We start from the raw sequence: 19,028 nt of genomic DNA on the forward strand, positions 1-19,028 counted from the left end.
ACAACTAGTCATGCCTCACTCGCTGGTCCAGGGCCTCGAAAAATAGCCTCCAGTCCACGCATGGCAGACGCACCGGCTTATCCACCCTCGGGACTTGTCCTGCGAAAAAAGAAAAAATGGTAAACATTTTTCTTAGCCCGGCGTGAGCGTCTGGATGCTGTGCTGCATGAGCGGCGATGATTGGACAGGCTCATTCAATCACACCGATCGGACTGGGTATGATGCATGCGCGTGTAGGATGTGCTTTCTGCCTCCAATCAAGGAAGAAAACGAGAAGCAATCGACGCGATGGAGTTAGATGAGTTGGACTCTAAGACTTATTCAAAGATCAAACAAGGAAGAGAACGAGTCAGCGTGCAAATAGGCCAACCGGACCCAGTGTCTGAGACTATCTCAATATTATCGCCAGCGGTTCCTGAGCAGTTCCTGGGCCAGTCAGTCGATCCTGATCTTGATGGATGAAGTTCCACTGGTCCACTCAACACTCCAGCCAGTGATCGCCGCGCAAGATGGCGCTAATTAATCTAGCTATTTTAGTGGGGAACTGCAGTGACACGTCGAATTCCTATTTGTCGCTGGGGGGTGTCTCTTTCAGGGGAAATCGCCGAGTCTCGTCCGCCATACAAACCCTTTTGCTCGTCCTTAGTCTTCCGCACCTGCATTAGAGCCTTAATGCTGTCCCTCCCATTAATTCTCTTGAAGCCACGATGTCGCGACGCCAGATCTGAGCTGTCAGCGTGGCCTGGCCAAGCTAACCTGCTGTGTTGTCTGCACCGCAGTCTGCGGTCTGCAATATGCACCTGCAAAAGCAACTGAGGAAACCGGTGACGAGGTTTCGTTCAATAGTACCATGCAACAGGGGTGCGGTGAAGAAAGATACTCCGTAGATACAACCAATTCTTGCTATTGATTATGCGAGGGGTGGTACTATCGTTGTATATTGCCCGTATATTAACTCCCGGAATAGCAATTATGACGACTCACTTGGTCGCTTCAGGGTTTGAGGCGCTAGTCGGTCTGGCAAGGTTTATGACCCTATCATTCCATGGTCATTTAATTCTGCGAGGCTGCGAGTAACTTAGCGTGCCGAATTGTCGCGAATTCGAACTTGACGGGGTGGCGTACGTAGTTGATTCCCAAGTTTCGGATTGAAGAAAATCAGTGACGAACAATGACTGAAACGTTGAATAGATAGCTTAGCTTGTACAAGGTCTTAGATAAGATGACTGGCAATCCCTTTCTTTTTCGCTATTGTTCTGCCGCAAATACCGTATGATTGTTGACCCTGGTCAGTCTCGGGAAGTACCATTGTTGCAGGTAACTTGTTCCGAGCACAATACAGTAAGAAGCGAGCGCAATGTTGGGACATCAAGTTGTTGGGATGAGCTATTTAGCACTGCTTCAGATATCGCCAGGGATGCTCAGGGCTTGGAGGAAGTGACGTGTGTTGTTGAGTTGTTGAGTTGTTGAGTTGTCGAGTTGTCGAGTTGGCATTGACGATCAATCCTTGACCTGCTAAGAACTAGAGTGAGAAGGCACTAGAACTCCAGAAGACACCTTGTACTGTAGGATCCTTCCAGAAAGTCATGGTATCCATTGTTGATTGTTCATTGATGCATGAGGTAGTGTTATGGAGTAAAGAACAGAGTGAGAGTTGGTGCTCATCGCCCGTCGCTCCTGCCTCGACAGTCCATCCAACACTAATCATCACATGACTCACTAATAACTATACAAACTGTACTATAGGCCATGCTTAGAGTCAGAGGCGGAAGGATCGCAGCGAGTTGTCTGTCAGCTGTGCCTGACGACAACTCGCTATATATGTGTTCCGTGTCATTTGTCACCTAGCTTGAAGCATTCAAGAGACCTAGAAAAGTGCCTAAATATTGGATCACTTCCGAGATCTTTGACTCAGTAGACCTTAACTACTCTTGATTTGAAATGGCGAGCTACTACAACCTAATCGAGTACGACTCCGATGAGGAAGGGCCGATATTCGTTCCCATGGCGAACCTCACGGCTGCGGCGTTCTTCATAGCCAATATGCTTGAGCGCGCCTCCATACCCTAGGAATCATGGGAGGTCTAGCAGTGAGACTTATTGGCGGTGATCGGAATACCAAGGACGTTGATATGGCGTTCCAAACGAGTATGCGGAGGATGTGGGAGGTTGTCGAGGGGGAAGAGAGGTATGACTATTGCAAGCATTGCTGATAGTGTTATTTTGTCATGGCTTTGCTTTTTATCGTACGTCGCTCTGCTGACAGAGAACATGAGTTTAGGCTCAGAATCCCAAATACAAGGCTTATCAGCAATATCATGAAAGTATTTGTCAAGACAGGTCCTGGGTTTGACAAGTGCGCACGCAATTTCGAGGGTGAGGTCGACTTGATCGAATGTGGTGTGTTGCTTAGTCCTTATTCGCCTTTCCTGTCCGCTCTAAGACATGCTGACATGGCTCGCTATTAAAAGGTTTCCAGAACAGCCCTCGAGACCTGGCTAAGAACTTCATCCTACACACGATCCCTAGTGCTTCGGGTCCTCTTCAGATAAGGGGCGTCAGTCTTTTGTATCTGTTGCGAGGAAAGATGGCTGCTTTTGCAAGTCGTGCTCAAATCAGCGATGTGCAGGATATTCAGACTATGATTATGAATCGACGAGAGGAAGTTCGCAGCTTCGTCGATTCGTTGGAGCCTTCGGATGTTGATACATTCCTTGAAAGGATGCCTCAATCGAGCAGGGAATATTGGAAGTCGTTTTTTGGTCGCTGAATGTATTTCCATGCGGCATTCGCATCACAGTCGCACGGGATAAAAACCTGGAGCAGTCCATGAGGTAGTGTTGGGCTACGTCTGGGAGCTTCGCAGTGATACGCTCCGCAGTGACGGTGTCTCATAAGACGGGGCTTGTCAGCCAAACTGCCTTTCAGGGCTTTGACAGAGAAATTCCATAACCGGACAGTCTAGTCCAACAAATTGTCAGGTGAGACTAAGGACCTGATGACCAATGGTTCTCAGAAATGCAGGAAGTCCGCTTGAAACGAACAATCACAGCCCTGGCCGATTTCGCGTTCGCGGATCCGGTGAGCCATGTTTTCGATATTGTGTTGCATATTTCTCGGGCGAGCGTTCCCATCCCAGCCTCTTCTTCTTGTTCTGTACCGAATGTTTCCAGATCTCCCGTCTGAAAGCAGGCGCGGGATCAAGAAATATGAGCATCTCATCCAAGCCTCTTTCGCGAAAGTCCTCGCACACTGCTCGATGGCGGTTCTCTAACCACTGTGTATCGGTTGTACCGTCTAGATCGATGTTATCTTCACCCCATTCCTCTGTGAGATTCATTCCGTCGATAAGATCTTCAAGCTCGACGCCCTCTTTTGTGTCGATTGCCGCCTGCACTAGGACATGAAGTTTTGGGTAAGGAAGGCCGCCTACAATGTGATTAGTTCATGAATCGCTCAGATCAAATGAATACGAACCAAGGCTCCACTCAATGTTCTTTGGCTTGCAGTCGATATGGCAGTAGCTCTCTGGCACAACTACCCAGAATGCCATGAAGCCTTGGGACTTGAATCGTGGGTACTTGTAGTTTAGCGACGTTGGTGCACAGTGAGGCGATGGGTCACAGGCTTCTAGATCTCCAGTGCGAGACTTGAACAGTTCCACGGCCCGTTGATGGTCTTGGTCTGAAACGCATAGAACCCGGTCCTGTCTTATATTAGACTAAGAAAAACTTCTAGAATGTCCGCAGTCAACACCCACATCAGATACCCGTGGAGCTCCGTAATAGATCAGCGCGAAGATCTGAACGATACAGCAAGTGATGCCTGCATCTTGGAGGATGGAGATAATTTCCAGAACGTGCTTGGTGGACGCTGGGACTCCATCTCCAGCTGCGAAACGGCCATTAGCACTGCTAAAAGAAACAGTGTTCAGCCCCGACTGACTGTCAGTCATATGTGTTCAATAAAAAAAGGCAAGATCAAATGTTCATTCAGCTGTGCATGTTGTTGTGAGGTTCCTGTCCTGGATAGGGGTGGGTCCCCGACACGCGATCTACCTACGTCCCTATCACATGACTCAAGCCGGAGCTAGAGGTGTCCACTTCCACTTGCAACTTGCGCGCCGCAACAACTTTTCTAACCCGTCTCTCATCCTCCAAATAACCAATTGCACAATGTCTGCCTTCACCTTCTCCTCTCTGCGTTCTTTCGCCCGCGCCGCTACCCCGGTGCGCACCTTCACCACCTCGTCTGCTCGTTCCGCGGCCCGTCTCAACGTTGTCGGTCGTCTCGGCGCGACCCCCGAGCTGCGCACCAGCCAAAGTGGCAATGAGTACATAAGATACAACGTTGCCTCGAGGGATTCTACCAGAGAGAAGACCACTAGCTGGTTCCAAGTCCAGGCCTATGTTGCCCCCGCCCAGCAGGAATTCCTCCTCGGCCTTCAAAAGGGGTACGTAATTCAGCAAGCAATCAGTCCTGGTCGGGGTTGTACTTAGAGACACTCGTGCTAACTCTTTCTCTTCTTTTTCTAATAGTTCCATTGTGTCTGTTGAGGCGGAAGCAACCTACAAGAAATCCGACGACGGCCGCTTCAACTTGTTGGTTATCCAACGTGAGTTTTTACCCCATTTGATTCCTCACAACGCGTACACCGCGCTTCTTCGGAAAATCATCTTGCAATCTTATATATTCAAGGACTAACGTGTTTGACTCGCAAGGCCAACTCGAGGTTCTCGCGCGCGGGCGCCCCACTGAAGACAACACCGCCGCCGCCGAGGAATCCCAGCAGTAAAGTGGTGCATCTGCAGCCTCGCGGGCCTGAGTGTACCTGATTATTGAATAAACAATTTTTCCTTTGGGCCGGCGCACACGGAGGATGTTATAATTGATTTGGTTTTGGCGGTCGTTGGTGGGCGAGGCTAGATGGTTGATGGTTGATGGCTTTATGGTTCTTCCACTCTTGTATTATATAACTTTATGTGCAATCATACCCTAAATTTAATCCACTCTTCCTGCATCGTTTAGTCCCGAGAGTGTTTCCCAAGCGCCTTCAGATCCTTACTGGTGCTCTTCGAATCCTGCACCAATGCCGCTTTGTTCCGGCGACGTTTCACCGCGGTCCATTGAACCCTTTGTATTATATGTTCCTGGATGCAAGACCAACCGTGTGCTCTTGAGCAATCGACCATGCCATCAGCAACCGACTTTGTGGAATCGGCCATAACCAACCCAAAGAGGCCAGCACAGTCTGAGCCCAAGTCCAAGAGCCGGGGCGAGTACCCCAGCCTCCGTACTATACCTAACACCTACTACAAATAAGGTCAAATGGGATAGCCATAGGACTTTAGAATTTATACTGCAACCGCAAGCTGAGCCCCATGATCAAGTAACATCAAGCTGAAGACAATCCGCTACCTACCTGCCTACCTTAGATGGAGACTAGTTATAACACCCGTCTGTTTTAATCGCTTCCTGCTATGGTACATACTTAGTTACCTAGTGCTCACTACCTACCTAAACCACTACCTCATAGGTAGGTACCTACCTTACCTTAGGTTGACCTCTATCCTCCCGTAGCTTAAGCTCAATCTCAACCTTATACACCATCCCACCGACCTTAACGTGCCCACGACACAAACCGCAAACTTTATACTATGTATTTTCAATTCTGGGGGAGCCCATTTTGTTAGGGTAAAGGTGAATTGTTCGAAATGTTGTAGCGATTTGAGTGTGTGGTGGTTTACATGAGCTGTTTGTCTTTGTACCTTGATTTCCTGGGTACTTTAGAATAGAGGTAAGGTAGCGAAGGTGGGTGATGCGAATGCAGTAATTATTAGAATTATAAGTACATGTCATGAGAAAACGTTCGAGCTTCCTGTCTCGATGCGAGATCCTGTGTCCTTAAGCAAAATAGTATGCAAAGTGACATGACGATAAGGGGAATCGAAAAGAAGATGCAAGTCTGCAGACAAGGACAGAAGAAGTAAACCTAAAACAAAAGAAAGAAATAAGGTTGAAAGGGTATCAGAACCGAAGCCATGCATAGATGATTAAATGGAAGGGTATATGGTAGATGACGAGATCAATCAAATCTGCATCTCTCTCTCCTGCCGAATGACCTGCTTAACGCGAATAAAGTCTCCCCTTGCAGGCAACAGATCGAGATCAATACTCCCGCGGCTCTGGGAACTTCCAGCCCAAGCATTAGTCGAGATGGTGTTTGTACCCGTGGGAACAGCGAGGTGTGGTGTTGAGCGTGAGCGGATGATATCGCGGGAGGCAGAAGAGAATGGGTGGCCGAACCAGGCAAGGTGGGTCCTTAGTTTGGTCCAGCGGGATTGGGGGATTGGGGCTGGGGTTATGTTGGTGTTGGTGTTGGCGCGGTTGGGGAGACCTTTTTCGAAATCTCTGGTGTTCTGGGCATGACCATGGGATGAGCCGATGGATTGGTAAGGATTTGTTCTTTGGTGTCGATGTCAGCGGGTGTCCAATGGCATGAAGTGGTGAGGCTTACCGTGTTGTGCGCTTTCCAGTCCCAGGTATCAAATGAGCTCGACTACCACCAGACGACCCAGACGTGTCTCTTGGGAAACTGCCCGACGACGTAGTCTGTACAGACTTGAAGCAGCAATCCAGACCCAATGGCCGAAGCACAGAGCGATAAACCCTCGACGCATCCCTACCACAGCCAAAGAAGATAAAGCACATGTAACCTGCGGCAACGGGGATCCAGCGATCAAAGTAAACCTTGCCGCCAGTTGGGACCTTGATGATGATTCTCCATGCCTCGCCATGAACAGACGACCATGAGTAAGGATGCCATGGAAGCGAGGCTTGGATCTGTGTGTAGACTGCATAAGACTGCATTGGGATGAGGGCTAGGAGCATGATGAACGAGAGAGAGAAGAGCCGTAGAAACCTGGACTTGCTGAACCCGGCATTGGCGCGGATGATTTGGTTAAATTGATTTCGGTAGCGCCTGAGGCGGAGTAGAACGAGAGCTGAAGTTGTTAGAGACGTTTAATTCACGGGAAATGATACAGCATACCGCAGTAATAGCTTCCCACGAAGCAGACCACGAGCGGCCATATGTAGCCCAGTACGAGACTGACCCAGCTCTGATCCAAACTAGTGACGCAGCCAGAGACAGCAAAGATGAAGTAGCGGTTGCCCTGGTAGATGAGGTGCATAACGGCAGCGATGAACGGAATCACCACGCAGAACGAATACTCCATGATACGGTTCTGCCATCGTTGACGTCTGCTCGGGACAAGAGTGGCACGGCTGGTGTCCAGTACGTATGCCAGGCTTCGGAAGATGCAAACGAGACAACCAGGAACAGCGACATATGAGGCAATCAGAAGCTTCGATTCTATATCGCAGAGAACAGCACCGTCCCACCAGTTGTTGATATCGTCTGTCGGCCAGATAAAAGCATTGGCAATGTTGAAGACATTGAGGAGAATGAACCAGCAGATCAACGAAGTTGCCGCAAAGTTCCTATTCTTCCAGTGTAACGCCAGAGGCGGGACACTGGCCACGATGGACAAGATGGAGAGGGTCTGCAGTGCAACTGTTTGCGCAGAGGGCGACATCGAGGCGGCTGTTGAGTTCATGATGGAGGAGAAAGGAAATAGACAGGTAAAGACTGGACTTTGGTACTTTGAAAACCGGAATCCGGCGTGATGTCTGCGGTTCAGTAAGGTGCAACGTCCAGAGATACAGGGACCAGGTTATGAAGGAAGATGTTGTACCGGCAACATCTCTGCTCGGGAGAGGTCCTGCTGAGAAGGATCAAAGACCTGGGCTAGGGCCGTCGTCTAGCCAGCAAATGACTCCGAGGCAGAGCCAACTGAGAATAGAAGTGTTGGCTTGAAGACATTTAGACAGCTCTCTATTTCCAGGGACCGATGAAGCCGACAATAGGGCGAAGAGCAGGAAAAACGGGGAGGGCGGGCAATGTTATACAGGCAGCTACAGTCAGACGGCCAGTCGGAATCGAGACAGGAAGCAAGACAGGTGGTTTGTCTTGTCGCTCCCTGATAATAGAGCTCTAGGCCTGCAGTTATTATTGCCGAAGCTCTTTCATGAATAAAGACGCCGCAGTGTTGCGGACAAAAGTCGTGATGTCGGCAAGGTGGCTCTATTCAGATATCGCCTGTTTTGGGTGTTAATAGATTCAGATTCTGGAACAGTTTTACCACTCCCACTGACATTTCGCCGCTGAGAATTTTGTTTTACTCTCATTTCTTTTTTGCATTTGCGCTCAGTTGCCCCTCTCAGTCGAGATTGCAATCCCCGATTCTCGAATCTTAAGGTGGTCGCGCAAGGACAGGGCAGCACGGAGCAGCGATAGGCGAAGGGTGCATTGAGTATCACAAGACTGCTTGACGTTGCGCCTGTTCTCGCGTGCCACAGGGCGCAAAGGACCGCCCATGGCCCGCTCCACTGTCGCTATTGTGTTCTTTCATTTTGTTAGATCCATCCATGCCTGAAGATTGCGCTCAGTTGGGGGCCGATCGGGTTGTTGCAGACGATCTGCAAGGCATGCGAGAGATTCGAAAGCACCCCGGTCGTTCGCAGGAATTGGGGGTGAGGTTGAGGTAATTGATTGCTCGAGTTGACATTGACAGTAAGCGTTGCTGGTGTTGAGTACAGAGAGTTGAGTTGACATGGCCAAGAGATCGTCATCGTGACTTGTAGTGTTAGTGGACTTAGTGCCACTAGCTCTCCCCACGAACTGTGGAGCTGAAGCTGACAAGACCCGATCGTCTTCAGATTACCTCATGCACACGATCCCCCTCATTCTTGTTTCTTGATCTGTCCCTGATCTAAATATCTTCAGCCATGCCACCTCCAACTCCCTCGTCCTAGCCCTACCCATGTCCTCTCCCAATCTCTTGAGCCCTGGTCAGGGCCTGCGCCATCGCGGCCTGACCCGCGCCGCCACAATTGCCGAATCTCCTTTAGGCACGCCTCCTACTGCTACAAGCGCCGCGCACCCTCAACGCCGCAACTCGACCCTCTCCGATTCCGTTTCTGAAGCCCGGAATACCATCCGCTCGTCGACGGACGAATTGCTCTTCCCGCGCGCCAATAGAATGCGCGATGAGGATGCGCGCGACGACGCGGAGGAGTCGCACTGGCATTCCGCGCCGCTGGGCCTCGCCCTCCTTCCCGCTATAGCCGGCATCTTCTTCCAGAATGGGAGCGCTTTTGTGACAGATGTTACACTGTTGGCTCTTGCGGCAGTGTTTCTGAATTGGTCTGTGAGGCTGCCGTGGTATGACAGTCCTTCCTACTTGAGACTGCTGCCGTTTCTAATCCAAGGCACTTAGGGAATGGTATCGCTCCGCGCGAACAATCCGCTACCAGAGCGGTCTCTACGGCCTCGAAACACCGCTAGATATAGACTCCTCTATCTCGCATAGAAAAGACAAACAAGGTCGAAACCAAGACGAAAACCAAGACGAAGACCAAGGAGGCGAAGAACCGCCATCCCCGTCCTCCTCCCCATCCCAGTACCACGATCCCGACGAAGAACCAGAACCAACCCGCAAAGACCTCCATCATCCAAATAGACCCGACACATCCACTGCCGCCGAAGAGCTCCTCATCCACGAACTCGTCGCCCTAGCCTCCTGTTTCCTCTTCCCCCTGCTCGGAACCTGGATCCTACATACCATCCGCTCGAACCTCTCCCGCCCCTCAGAGGGCCTCGTCTCAAACTATAACCTTACCATCTTCCTACTCGCCGCTGAAATTCGGCCCTTCTCACATTTGCTGAAGATGGTCCAAACCCGCACCCTCCACCTCCAGCGCATAATCGCGAACTCAACCGACGACGACGATCTCAAGGATAAACTCGACTCTACAACAATCATCGACCTCCAAAAGCGCCTTGAAGAACTCGAGGCTCACATCGCTGAGACAGCAGCTGACCGTCTCGACTTAACGTCCCAGGCTATTCAAAAAGAGAACGATACAAACAAAAACAAAGGCAAAGAACCAGACCCAACCACCGACATGAAAACCCTCCTAGCAAACCTCCAAAACCAAATCCAGCCCGAGATCGCAGCCCTGAACCGCGCAATGCGGCGGTACGAAAAACGAACCGCATTAACAGCCTACTCAACCGAAACAAGACTCCAGGTCCTTGAAAATAAGACACGCGATGCCCTGAGTCTAGCTGCTGATGCGCAACGCGGAAGAAAAAGATCAAGGGGGCTAACGGGTCTCCTCATTGACTCTTTCGCTGCGCTTTTCCTTGTCCCTGTTAACATCGGGTTGCAGGTTGCTTCGGCGCCGATTGTCCTTGCGAGGAAGGGAGGGAGGGTCTGTCGGGATATAATTTTCGGAAGGAAGACGGTGTCTTCGTCTTCGTCTTCTTCTAGGGAAAAGCAGAAACAAAAACAGAGGGATAAAGAGAAAAGATCTTCGACTTCTAACGGCGACGACAGTTACTTCGGTATCCCAACTGGCGCTGCGGGCGGGGATAGAGGTAAATCAAGACAGACACAGGCACAGACACAAACACAAACACGACCTTCAAGGGCAGAGCCATCATCGGCGCAAAGAAGGTCGAAACGGGGTACGAACACAATTATAGAAGAGTAAAATGAACTTGTCAACTTGTCTTTAGTCAGCTTAGTTGAGTTGGATTTATCTAGCGTGCTTGTAAGGTGTTTTCTCTGAAAGATATTCGGGATGTTCGATAGATATGGCTGGTTGGCTGGATGGACGGATGGACGGGCGTTAAGCTGAGCTTTGACTCTAGGGTAGCATTTGGATTTGAGTTGCCGGTATACAATGGAAGACGGCTGGGTATTTACTTCTTTGTGATTTAATTTATCTGGAAGAGGTTTAGATCGTGGAATCCTATTCTATTCAAACATTACTCGGTCGTTTATAGTTGTGTAATTAACGTAGACACTTAAGGTTAGCAAGCGCTACTCAGACTCCGGGTGTATATATCGCCATTCGGCAGGTTCGGACAGGCCATGATTGAAAGAGTGGCACAGATCCCAAAATGGAAGAACAAACATTATCATTAGCAGACTTCAAGGCTCAAGTGAACCAAGAAGGCCAGCGGCGACCGCGGACGCATGTATAAAATAATATAGCCAATGCAACACCTGCTTCCAGCCCCGTCTATCACTATGCAAACAAAATACCACCCGATCCACCCAATACAAGCCAAAAAAAGTTCAAAAGTCATAATACAAAAGTGAAGGAATTGCTGGTTTCAAGGTGCACCGCCCGAAGGACCGTTATAGTCTACTCCGATGGTCTTGATGAAGGGCTCGATGATGCTGCGCTTTCGTTCCTCTAATTGTCGCTTCTCTTTGTCTTTCGAGGGGACAGGGACATCGGAAGAGATCAGGACACCGGAGAAGAAAGAGGCCATGGAACCCTCGACGGCTAGCCGTCGCTGAGTCATTGTCTTGACGGTTGTTTCTTGCGGAGTGGGAGGTGTAGAGAATGTGGGTTTGCGCCGAAAGCTGCCAGTTGAAATGAAGGATGCCCGGGATATCGGAGATGATGTCGAGGATTGATCGTCCTTGACCTCATTGGTGCTAGGCTTCGTATTTTCGTTCGACGCAGGTTTTGTCGACCCACGAGGAGGTATTGGCACGATTTCGTTGGCGATTCGCGCGAGCATAAACGTTACGAATGTGAAGGAGACGCTGTGGGCCGGAGACCAGGCAAGGCTCTCGAGTATCCAGGCTTGAGAATCCTCCCAAGAGAGCAGAGGCTTCTTGGCCTTCTCTCGTGCTTGAATTTGCTGATCAAGAGTCTGCCAGACGGAAGCTGAGATAATCCCATCTTTCAGCGAGCGCAGGAATGCAACAAGGACTTCGCCCAGGATTTCGAGACGATGTAACGACGACACTTCTGGTGCAAACACCTGGCTGAAAGACTGTTTGGTGTCGATGGCTTCGCGAGCTGAAGCTAGCAATGGCGAGCGCTCCTCCTTGTCTTTGAGCGTCCATGTTTCAGGCTCAAAGGGCCATGCAGATCCATGCGGCTCCTTCTGCCATGGGGCTGTGTCATTAGACTCCGAGTCCCCTTTGACCATGCCCCACTCGGCGACGGCACGTTCCGCCAGATCGGAAATTGCTTCTGTTAGCTTGAAAAGCTCACGGGGAGCTGATATGGGAACGCCTGACTGCCTCTTTGTACTCTCTGGTGAGTGAGCGGCCAGACTGCGGGCACCAGTTTCAGGAATGAAGGTAAGCTCCTCCAAGCTGCGACCAAAAGCCGTGGGTAGCCACTTTCCATGTGCGGAGATGAAGTGGTCCCTGCCGTCTTTGACTCGAAGGACTAGGATTTCTTCGAGCTTCAACTGCCCACTGTTCAAGAGGCGAACGAGTTTGATGTCTCGTACCCAAACGGTAATATCAACAACGGCCAGGTCACCAGGTAGTAGTGTGCAATCATCTGGTGACGCTTGCTCTTTGTGATCAGAGTCGTCGTGATGTGACGTCTCGACTCGGAATTCGAGCCACGATGGTGCATCAGCGTCACCGCCTCGCTCAGGTTTTTGCACAGAAAAGGTCGCAGATACACCACTGGTGTTTGCAACGGTCAATGACTGATGGACGGGAATATCAAAGCATACGTCCCCGAAGTCGACAGCATTTGGATCGGTATCTCCTTTGGATGGCTCACGAGTATGGCTGTCCACCACAACAGTCAAGCCGGGCCGGGATTCGTTTTCCGCTTTGTCCAACTCCCTCACAACTTCCTGGTGTACTTGAGCTTTGAGTTTCGGTTCCACGCAATCGAGTTCCAGTGTAAACCCAGCGACCAGTGGCTTGTGGTCGGAAGAAAGAACACCTTGATGGGAGTTGTAGTAATCAAGTCGTATAGCGCTGTCTTTCTCCGGCGATGATTCTGGGTTGGCCTGTTCATCGCCTTGGTCGTCATCAGGATCATACTCGTCACCGCTATCCGCACCATCTGCTTCTGGGTCGTAGTCAAATAGAACACTGTCATCGGCCGCAGCGCTTTCCAGCCCACTGGCTTTCATCTCTTCATCTCGTTTCCTAGCCTCCGTTGCTTCCTTGGCGAGGTTTTCATAATTAAGCTTGTCCTTGCGTGATCGGTAGAGAATCCGATCACACCAACTTGGCCCTCTGTGCTTCTCGCTCGAGTCAAATCTGGCGACACTACCTATGTCGTACTTATATGTAGGCAAAAACGAGATTTGACCTTCACGCCAGCCTTCGTGAAAGGCTTTTTGCTTGCTCTGCTGCATGCGTAGCTGGTCATGGGGAAATAACGATGATATTGTTGTTTGAAGAGAGGCCGGATCTTCGTGGGGTTCTAAATCTTCGTCGGTGCCTGGCGATTCCGTTCCGCTTGAAAGCTGTTCGGAGACAGGCGACTGTCTTCCTTGATCTTTGCCAACAACGATACGTGGGGATGATGGAGTGCCATGTACCTCCCGCAGCGCTCCGTGTCTCTTGTCGTACTCGTTTTCCGTATGTCGAGCAAGGACCTGCCGTACGTCATCGCCAGGAATATCCTCGAGGCGATAATTCAAGTCACCAAACCAGAAACAATAGTCTTCATCTCCAATGCTTTCAGATGGAATATCTCGAAGTGAAAAGTCCAGATCAACCGGGTCAAACCTTGTGCGGCCAATAATCTGGGAGGCGTCCCAATTCCGTCGATCTAAGCTGGTCTTGTCTGATCCCGCCGCTAAATGACAGTTGACGAAAACGATACAGGTAGTTTCGCCTAGAAGCAGCCGCGTGGCTACGGCGCCTTTGTTGCCCATGTATCCGAGCAAACCCGTACCTACACTGGTAGAACTTACTGCCGATATGCTATCGGCTATTGACGGAGCCGCGTAGATCAGCTGCAGTAGTCCAATGAGCTGGGTCTCTGCGATCAACTTGTATCCAGGAGGCAGGGCATCCTCAACCGCCCTTTTCCAACGGTTTGCCGGGGCCGGATCCGTATAGGGTCTTAGCGCCTCTGTGGGAGAGGAGACATCGACAATCTCTTGCAGCCCTAGGACATAAAGTCCAACTTCATCCCCTCCAGAGCTCACGGGCTTCGAGCCCGAGCCGTTTTGCGACGCCGAACCTCGCCCGCAAACACCCTGTTGCTGTACGAACCACTTCCCGACGTCTTTCTCCGTCCCGGAAATAGAAGCCACATTCCACGTTCCGACCTTCACGTGCAGAGACAAATGGCGGGTATATTCTCCCTTTCGCGACTTGACGGCTATCGTGAGCGGCGAGGAGCCCGAAGTGGTATCGGCGTATCCTTCGACATTATCGTTATCGGAGGGGTAGTCCCCAGGGGCGGGGCCGGAATGTTGTTGCTCATCATCGGCGGCCATTCTATCAGAACAATTTCAGTCTTCGTACCTGGTTCCTCATGGGAGCTGTTGATATAGTATAGAGTATATATATAGGGCTCGACTTTCGCGCTTTACCGGATGGGGTTCACGATATGGTATAGGTATAAGGCGGGGCGGTGCTAGAACACGAGACGTATATGAGCAGCAGACAAAAGAAAATATAAGCGTGACTGTCAATCATCCCGGTATATACTGGTGATACTGGAGCGCAATTGAGGACCGTCAACTTGTCAAGAGGCGGGGATTCGGCCGAGCATCACGGGGAATATACTAGTGGAAGGCCTAACGGGAGATAGTGTATAGCAGACGGGCTGGGGGTTAAAGCTCCAGCAAATGGACAAGAAGAAACAGACAGTCGGGAAAGCACAGACTGCAGGGCGAGCCCGTTCTGGCAAGTATGCACAGGGGTAGCAGATGAGCGGAGTGACAAGAGAGAGAGAGGAAGGTCATGATGAGCGCAGGATCCCCGGTCTTCCCTGCGACGTCGGTACGGCCCGACCGCCTTCCCCAACCGGAGACAGTTGGAGCTTCAGTCAATCGCCAGCTTCGCTCTTGCTCATTCTCTCTTATCCCGCTCTTTCCTTTGCTGCTACGCTTCATCGCAACTCGCTCGGCCTCGGATTTATTTGCATGTCCCGATAACTCCAGGGAACACCTTCACCATGGCGTCACGCAAGCCTCGGCGGCCCAACAACCAATATCATGCCCAGCACAGCAATCAGCACAACAACCACAATCAGAGCCAGGGATACTATTTTGTTCAACCGGGCTATGAGTCAGACCACGCTTACCTCTCCGACCCTCAACAAATACTTGATCAGCAAAACCGAAGCATGGCCTCGGCACCTCCGCGGACAAATGAGGAACTCAACCTTTCCGTCTTACAGAGGCACAACCCCGCAGTGAGGTCCATTCAATCAATTGCACCTTTCGCAGTCGTCTATACATTTAGCCCGACGACGCGGCAATGGGAGAAAACCGGGGTCGAGGGCACACTCTTTGTTTGTCAGCTTGAGGCGGGTGGTTTGGGCGAGGAGCGATACAGTGTGTTTGTACTCAATCGACGGGGATTAAACAACTTTGATCTTCCATTAACGGACGGCGAGAATGTGGAAATAACAGAGGAATATATCATCCTCAAGTCGGACTTGAATCCGGATTCCAGCAGTACCCGAGCCACCAGCGACATTCGCATTTACGGGCTTTGGGTATTTTCTGAGCCTCCGCCAAGCTCAACGGCAGAAACACGCAACATCAACGCTCAAGTCATTCGGGAATGCGCTTCGATAGCCGGTCAGAGTCTGAAACTGGCACGCGAGCGACTTGAAGCTGCGCGCCAGAATGGCTTGCATACCGCTGCAGCTGCAGCTTCGGCGACTATTGATCCACTTGACGGAATGAGTAGTGTCCCAATGGGTCGCCAGATATCCCTCAGAGACCTGTTCGGTCATGAGAGAGCACAAGACGATGGGTGGAGCGTGAGGGCGCACAGTCAACCTTCACAAGCACAAGTACCTCCCGCCACTGCCCCAACAACGCAACCAGACGTCCTAGGAGATCTTTTCAGAAGAAGCGGTCTAGCCCGTCCATCAGGGCCCAACTCTTGATGATCCAAAAACTTTCACGACATAACGATTATAGACGACCATGGACATGCTTTGATCCCAGATGCGGTCCTTCTCCGCTAAGGACAATAAACTGAGGTGATGGACAATGATCTGTCTATTCTCAACGACAGGGTATGCCAGGGTACTCGCGGTGTTTCACTCTTCGGCATCGTATTATTGGTTATAGCGGCGTAGGAGTACGGAGTATAGAAGCCAGCCCAAGCCCAGCCAGTCATCGCCCGAACGGAGGAGAGGAATCCCAGATACAGAACGAGAACGGACGATGGCTGTCGGATGATACCTATGATAAGGAACAATCCACGAACTCCAGGCTCCCGAGGTATTCATCTACCCAGGGAGTCTTATCTACCATATATGAACACATTAATGAACTCCCTCCATTTTCCATCTTCCATCTTCCATTTCCATATTCCCGCTCTGCTCTGCACTTCCTGAAGCGATGAGTTCTATTAAGATGCTGTACTGTCTAAAAGCGCTTATTCTTGTTGTCTAGATATCCATCATCCATATCTCCTAGGTAGTCTACTCCAGTATCTCTGTGATCATACCAGCCACTTTCCCCGCCATAGTTTCGTTATGCCCTAAGCACGCACGCCAATCAGTAAATATCCCAGTCCTCAAAAACCAAGTATGGCGATGGGAAGGGGAACGGGGAAGGGAAGGTGGAAATCAAAACATACTCAAGCAAAAGGCATGCGGCACACTCTCCTCGCAAACAACCATCTTCGGCCCGCCGCTTGCCTTGCCACGCAACGCAATGATGTCTTCCCTCGTCCGCTCCGCGACCCAGTGGTCGTTGCGCCCGAAGTAGAAGTACATCCTATTTGGCGGTTTCCCTTGCTCAGGTGTACAAAGGCCCCAGACATCGTCGTCCCATTTGTCGGCGGATATTACGCGCATTTCGTCGGTTGCCATGTGTCTGGACGGTTTTTATTAGGATTGATCATGTTTAGGGTTTGATAGGGAGGGGATGGTTGGAAAGGAAGGACGTACAACGCCTGTCTCACACCGCGTTTACTCTGTATAAATGATGCTGTAGCGCCGAGCGCTTCCTCGGGTGGATTGCGCATTACGAGTCGAATTAGCGACCGGATGAGGCTATCCGGAAGAAGGGTCGTCAACAGTCTGACGAAGAGGGATGCGACGAGTGCTAGTTGCGGGATTATACGGAAGAGGAACTGTTTTGACCAGTTAGTTACTTTGTCTTGTCTCTCAGTACGGTGGGGGTGCCAGGAAGTGAGTATGTACAGTTAACTTCTGCCCCGACGGCGAAGCAGCGATATCCATGACAGTCGGGAAGAGCATGATGCCGCCGATTATATCGAACTTCAAGTCGAAGTCATCGTCTCCATGTTTGCCCTCTGTCTGAGCTTTTGCCTGCCGCTCACGATGTCGCCGGATGATTTCCATGCTTATGTATGTCCCGACTGAGTGGCCGATAATGATCACTTTAGGCTTTGGCCTCTCCTCAATTGGCTTGCCATCAAGCGAGCCTGAAGCCTCACGAAGGCCACGCATCCGCTCATGTAACTGTCCAAGCACAAATCGTATCTGCTCTTCAACATCAAAGTAGTGCTCACCCTCATCCGCTCTCTCATTCCCAGGTTCCAGCTCGAAACCAGCAAGACTATGCCCAACAACATGGAACCCATTCCCCCTTCCCTTCCCACCAGATCCTAACCCTGAGCTGAGTTTCTCACCTAGCAAAGAGAGAAAGGCATGGTAGTAAGAAATCAGCCCTGGGTTGCCGGAGATGAAGTAGATTGTTGTTGGGTAGGAAGGTAAAGATGAAGAGGGAGTTGAGGAGGGGACTTCGTGGAAGAAGCTGTCTTTTGTTATGTGTGGTTTGGGGATGGGCATGGTTGGTCAATTGAGTAGGTAGTATGTGTGTAGTAGGTGGGTTGATTAGGTAGGTTGGTGTTGGGAGAGAGTTGAATGGTTGTGGATGATTGAAGAAGAGCCAAGCTTCGGGGTTAGAGCGGATATGTCAACCTTATACTTGTGGGACTAGGACTATGGGACAATGTGTAGACTACAAGTAATATGTCAAATAAGCATATTTATTCGTCATAGAATACAAGTCTAATTGCATTTCGATTTTTTTTTTCTCTTTTCAGTATCTTCGTGTGGCTGTGTGTAAATCCCAAGTTCTACATCTGAATCATTGCCCAAGCCCGGTCCGCATGAATCACGCAAATTGTATCAGTGCCAACATGAAAAGGTGCAACTCAACAAGTGAAAACGGAAATTGAACTCAAAACAAGAAAGTGAAAACAAGCATGACAGAAGCACATATATAAGTCGAACCCGCTCGCCTGGCTCCGTGCTATGATGGTATATTGACAATGATAATGATAACAATGATCATGCCGGTTTGAAAACTGATGAAATCCACTGCCAGCAACATAAGAGCAAGTTCAGTTGATACAAAAGGAACAAAAACAAATAGGCCAATGCATGCATAGTACCACAATGACTCTTTTTTCGGGTTTGGCTTCGACGCTTGATCGGCGTAACCGGCAGTATCGATAAATTTTGCTGCGTTTTGTAAGACGATATGATCAAGGCCGATCTCCAGTGGCTGCTTCTGGAGGCCAGAAAGGTTGAGCTTCCGAGCACAAGCCCAATGCTCGATCGTGAGAAAAGCCGCAAATCTCGAACGCGAAACCATGACACCACAAGCATAGGCAACCATGCAATTCTGCGATCCACGCAAGCAGCCAGAACCGATTGTAAACCAGACATACCCAGCGTCCGATGATGACCATCCACTGTCTTACCTTGAACGCCGATGATGAACATGAAACAAACAATAAGTGTAACTTGGATGAGGAAAACTTGGTCATGCAACAAAAACAAGTCATATGCTTCCATGATAGAAAAGCCGGTAATAGGCCAATTCGCCGCCGTATATTGTTTTGTTCAAGAGGTCGCCGCCTCTAGTATACAATGTCGTATGTCTCCGGTTGAAGGAGGCATAATCGACTCTCGACTTCGATGAATCAAGATAACGTAACCTT

The 19,028-nt window shown here is 50.3% G+C and overlaps 9 protein-coding genes across 9 annotated transcripts; 4 read left to right on the forward strand and 5 right to left on the reverse strand.

Annotated features, from left to right (window-relative positions):
• The first annotated feature begins 1,773 nt into the window (after positions 1 to 1,773).
• Positions 1,774 to 2,908, forward strand: BDV14DRAFT_26473 (uncharacterized protein). The gene is made up of 3 exons (XM_073776406.1): positions 1,774 to 2,188; positions 2,282 to 2,400; positions 2,472 to 2,908. Exons 1-3 carry the CDS (start codon positions 2,076 to 2,078, stop codon positions 2,768 to 2,770), a joined length of 531 nt encoding a protein of 176 aa, XP_073630496.1. The 5' UTR covers positions 1,774 to 2,075; the 3' UTR covers positions 2,771 to 2,908.
• A 138-nt stretch (positions 2,909 to 3,046) lies between these two features.
• Positions 3,047 to 3,955, reverse strand: BDV14DRAFT_197900 (uncharacterized protein; the record flags this gene model as incomplete). Its single annotated transcript, XM_073772788.1, has 4 exons — positions 3,047 to 3,429; positions 3,478 to 3,706; positions 3,761 to 3,891; positions 3,946 to 3,955. The coding sequence occupies 4 exons, from the start codon at positions 3,953 to 3,955 to the stop codon at positions 3,047 to 3,049; spliced, it is 753 nt and encodes a 250-aa protein (XP_073630497.1).
• A 172-nt stretch (positions 3,956 to 4,127) lies between these two features.
• On the forward strand, positions 4,128 to 5,019 carry BDV14DRAFT_169459 (single-stranded DNA-binding protein). The gene is made up of 3 exons (XM_073768038.1): positions 4,128 to 4,453; positions 4,539 to 4,615; positions 4,722 to 5,019. Exons 1-3 carry the CDS (start codon positions 4,176 to 4,178, stop codon positions 4,793 to 4,795), a joined length of 429 nt encoding a protein of 142 aa, XP_073630498.1. The 5' UTR covers positions 4,128 to 4,175; the 3' UTR covers positions 4,796 to 5,019.
• Positions 5,020 to 6,089: 1,070 nt separating this feature from the next.
• On the reverse strand, positions 6,090 to 7,619 carry BDV14DRAFT_197902 (pheromone receptor; the record flags this gene model as incomplete). Its single annotated transcript, XM_073772789.1, has 3 exons — positions 6,090 to 6,465; positions 6,518 to 7,004; positions 7,052 to 7,619. 3 exons carry the CDS (start codon positions 7,617 to 7,619, stop codon positions 6,090 to 6,092), a joined length of 1,431 nt encoding a protein of 476 aa, XP_073630499.1.
• Positions 7,620 to 8,796: 1,177 nt separating this feature from the next.
• Positions 8,797 to 10,896, forward strand: BDV14DRAFT_169462 (uncharacterized protein). Its single transcript, XM_073768039.1, has 2 exons — positions 8,797 to 9,286; positions 9,342 to 10,896. The coding sequence occupies exons 1-2, from the start codon at positions 8,886 to 8,888 to the stop codon at positions 10,618 to 10,620; spliced, it is 1,680 nt and encodes a 559-aa protein (XP_073630500.1). The 5' UTR covers positions 8,797 to 8,885; the 3' UTR covers positions 10,621 to 10,896.
• A 191-nt stretch (positions 10,897 to 11,087) lies between these two features.
• BDV14DRAFT_169463 (phosphatase family protein) lies at positions 11,088 to 14,804 on the reverse strand. Its single transcript, XM_073768040.1, has one exon. It carries the CDS (start codon positions 14,357 to 14,359, stop codon positions 11,249 to 11,251), a length of 3,111 nt encoding a protein of 1,036 aa, XP_073630501.1. The 5' UTR covers positions 14,360 to 14,804; the 3' UTR covers positions 11,088 to 11,248.
• A 131-nt stretch (positions 14,805 to 14,935) lies between these two features.
• On the forward strand, positions 14,936 to 16,402 carry BDV14DRAFT_169464 (Dcp1 family protein). The gene has a single exon (XM_073768041.1). It carries the CDS (start codon positions 15,043 to 15,045, stop codon positions 15,985 to 15,987), a length of 945 nt encoding a protein of 314 aa, XP_073630502.1. The 5' UTR covers positions 14,936 to 15,042; the 3' UTR covers positions 15,988 to 16,402.
• BDV14DRAFT_169465 (bifunctional triacylglycerol lipase/ester hydrolase) lies at positions 16,380 to 17,945 on the reverse strand. Its single transcript, XM_073768042.1, has 4 exons — positions 17,257 to 17,945; positions 17,002 to 17,186; positions 16,689 to 16,927; positions 16,380 to 16,589 (listed from the first exon to the last, which is right to left on the reverse strand). Exons 1-4 carry the CDS (start codon positions 17,866 to 17,868, stop codon positions 16,531 to 16,533), a joined length of 1,095 nt encoding a protein of 364 aa, XP_073630503.1. The 5' UTR covers positions 17,869 to 17,945; the 3' UTR covers positions 16,380 to 16,530.
• A 371-nt stretch (positions 17,946 to 18,316) lies between these two features.
• On the reverse strand, positions 18,317 to 19,017 carry BDV14DRAFT_26536 (uncharacterized protein). Its single transcript, XM_073776407.1, has one exon. The coding sequence runs from the start codon at positions 18,880 to 18,882 to the stop codon at positions 18,373 to 18,375; it is 510 nt and encodes a 169-aa protein (XP_073630504.1). The 5' UTR covers positions 18,883 to 19,017; the 3' UTR covers positions 18,317 to 18,372.
• Positions 19,018 to 19,028: the final 11 nt, after the last annotated feature.

This window comes from Aspergillus stella-maris (assembly GCF_047715825.1).
Source record: "Aspergillus stella-maris strain CBS 113639 unplaced genomic scaffold BDV14scaffold_13, whole genome shotgun sequence".
Classification (NCBI taxonomy): Eukaryota; Fungi; Ascomycota; class Eurotiomycetes; order Eurotiales; family Aspergillaceae; genus Aspergillus; species Aspergillus stella-maris.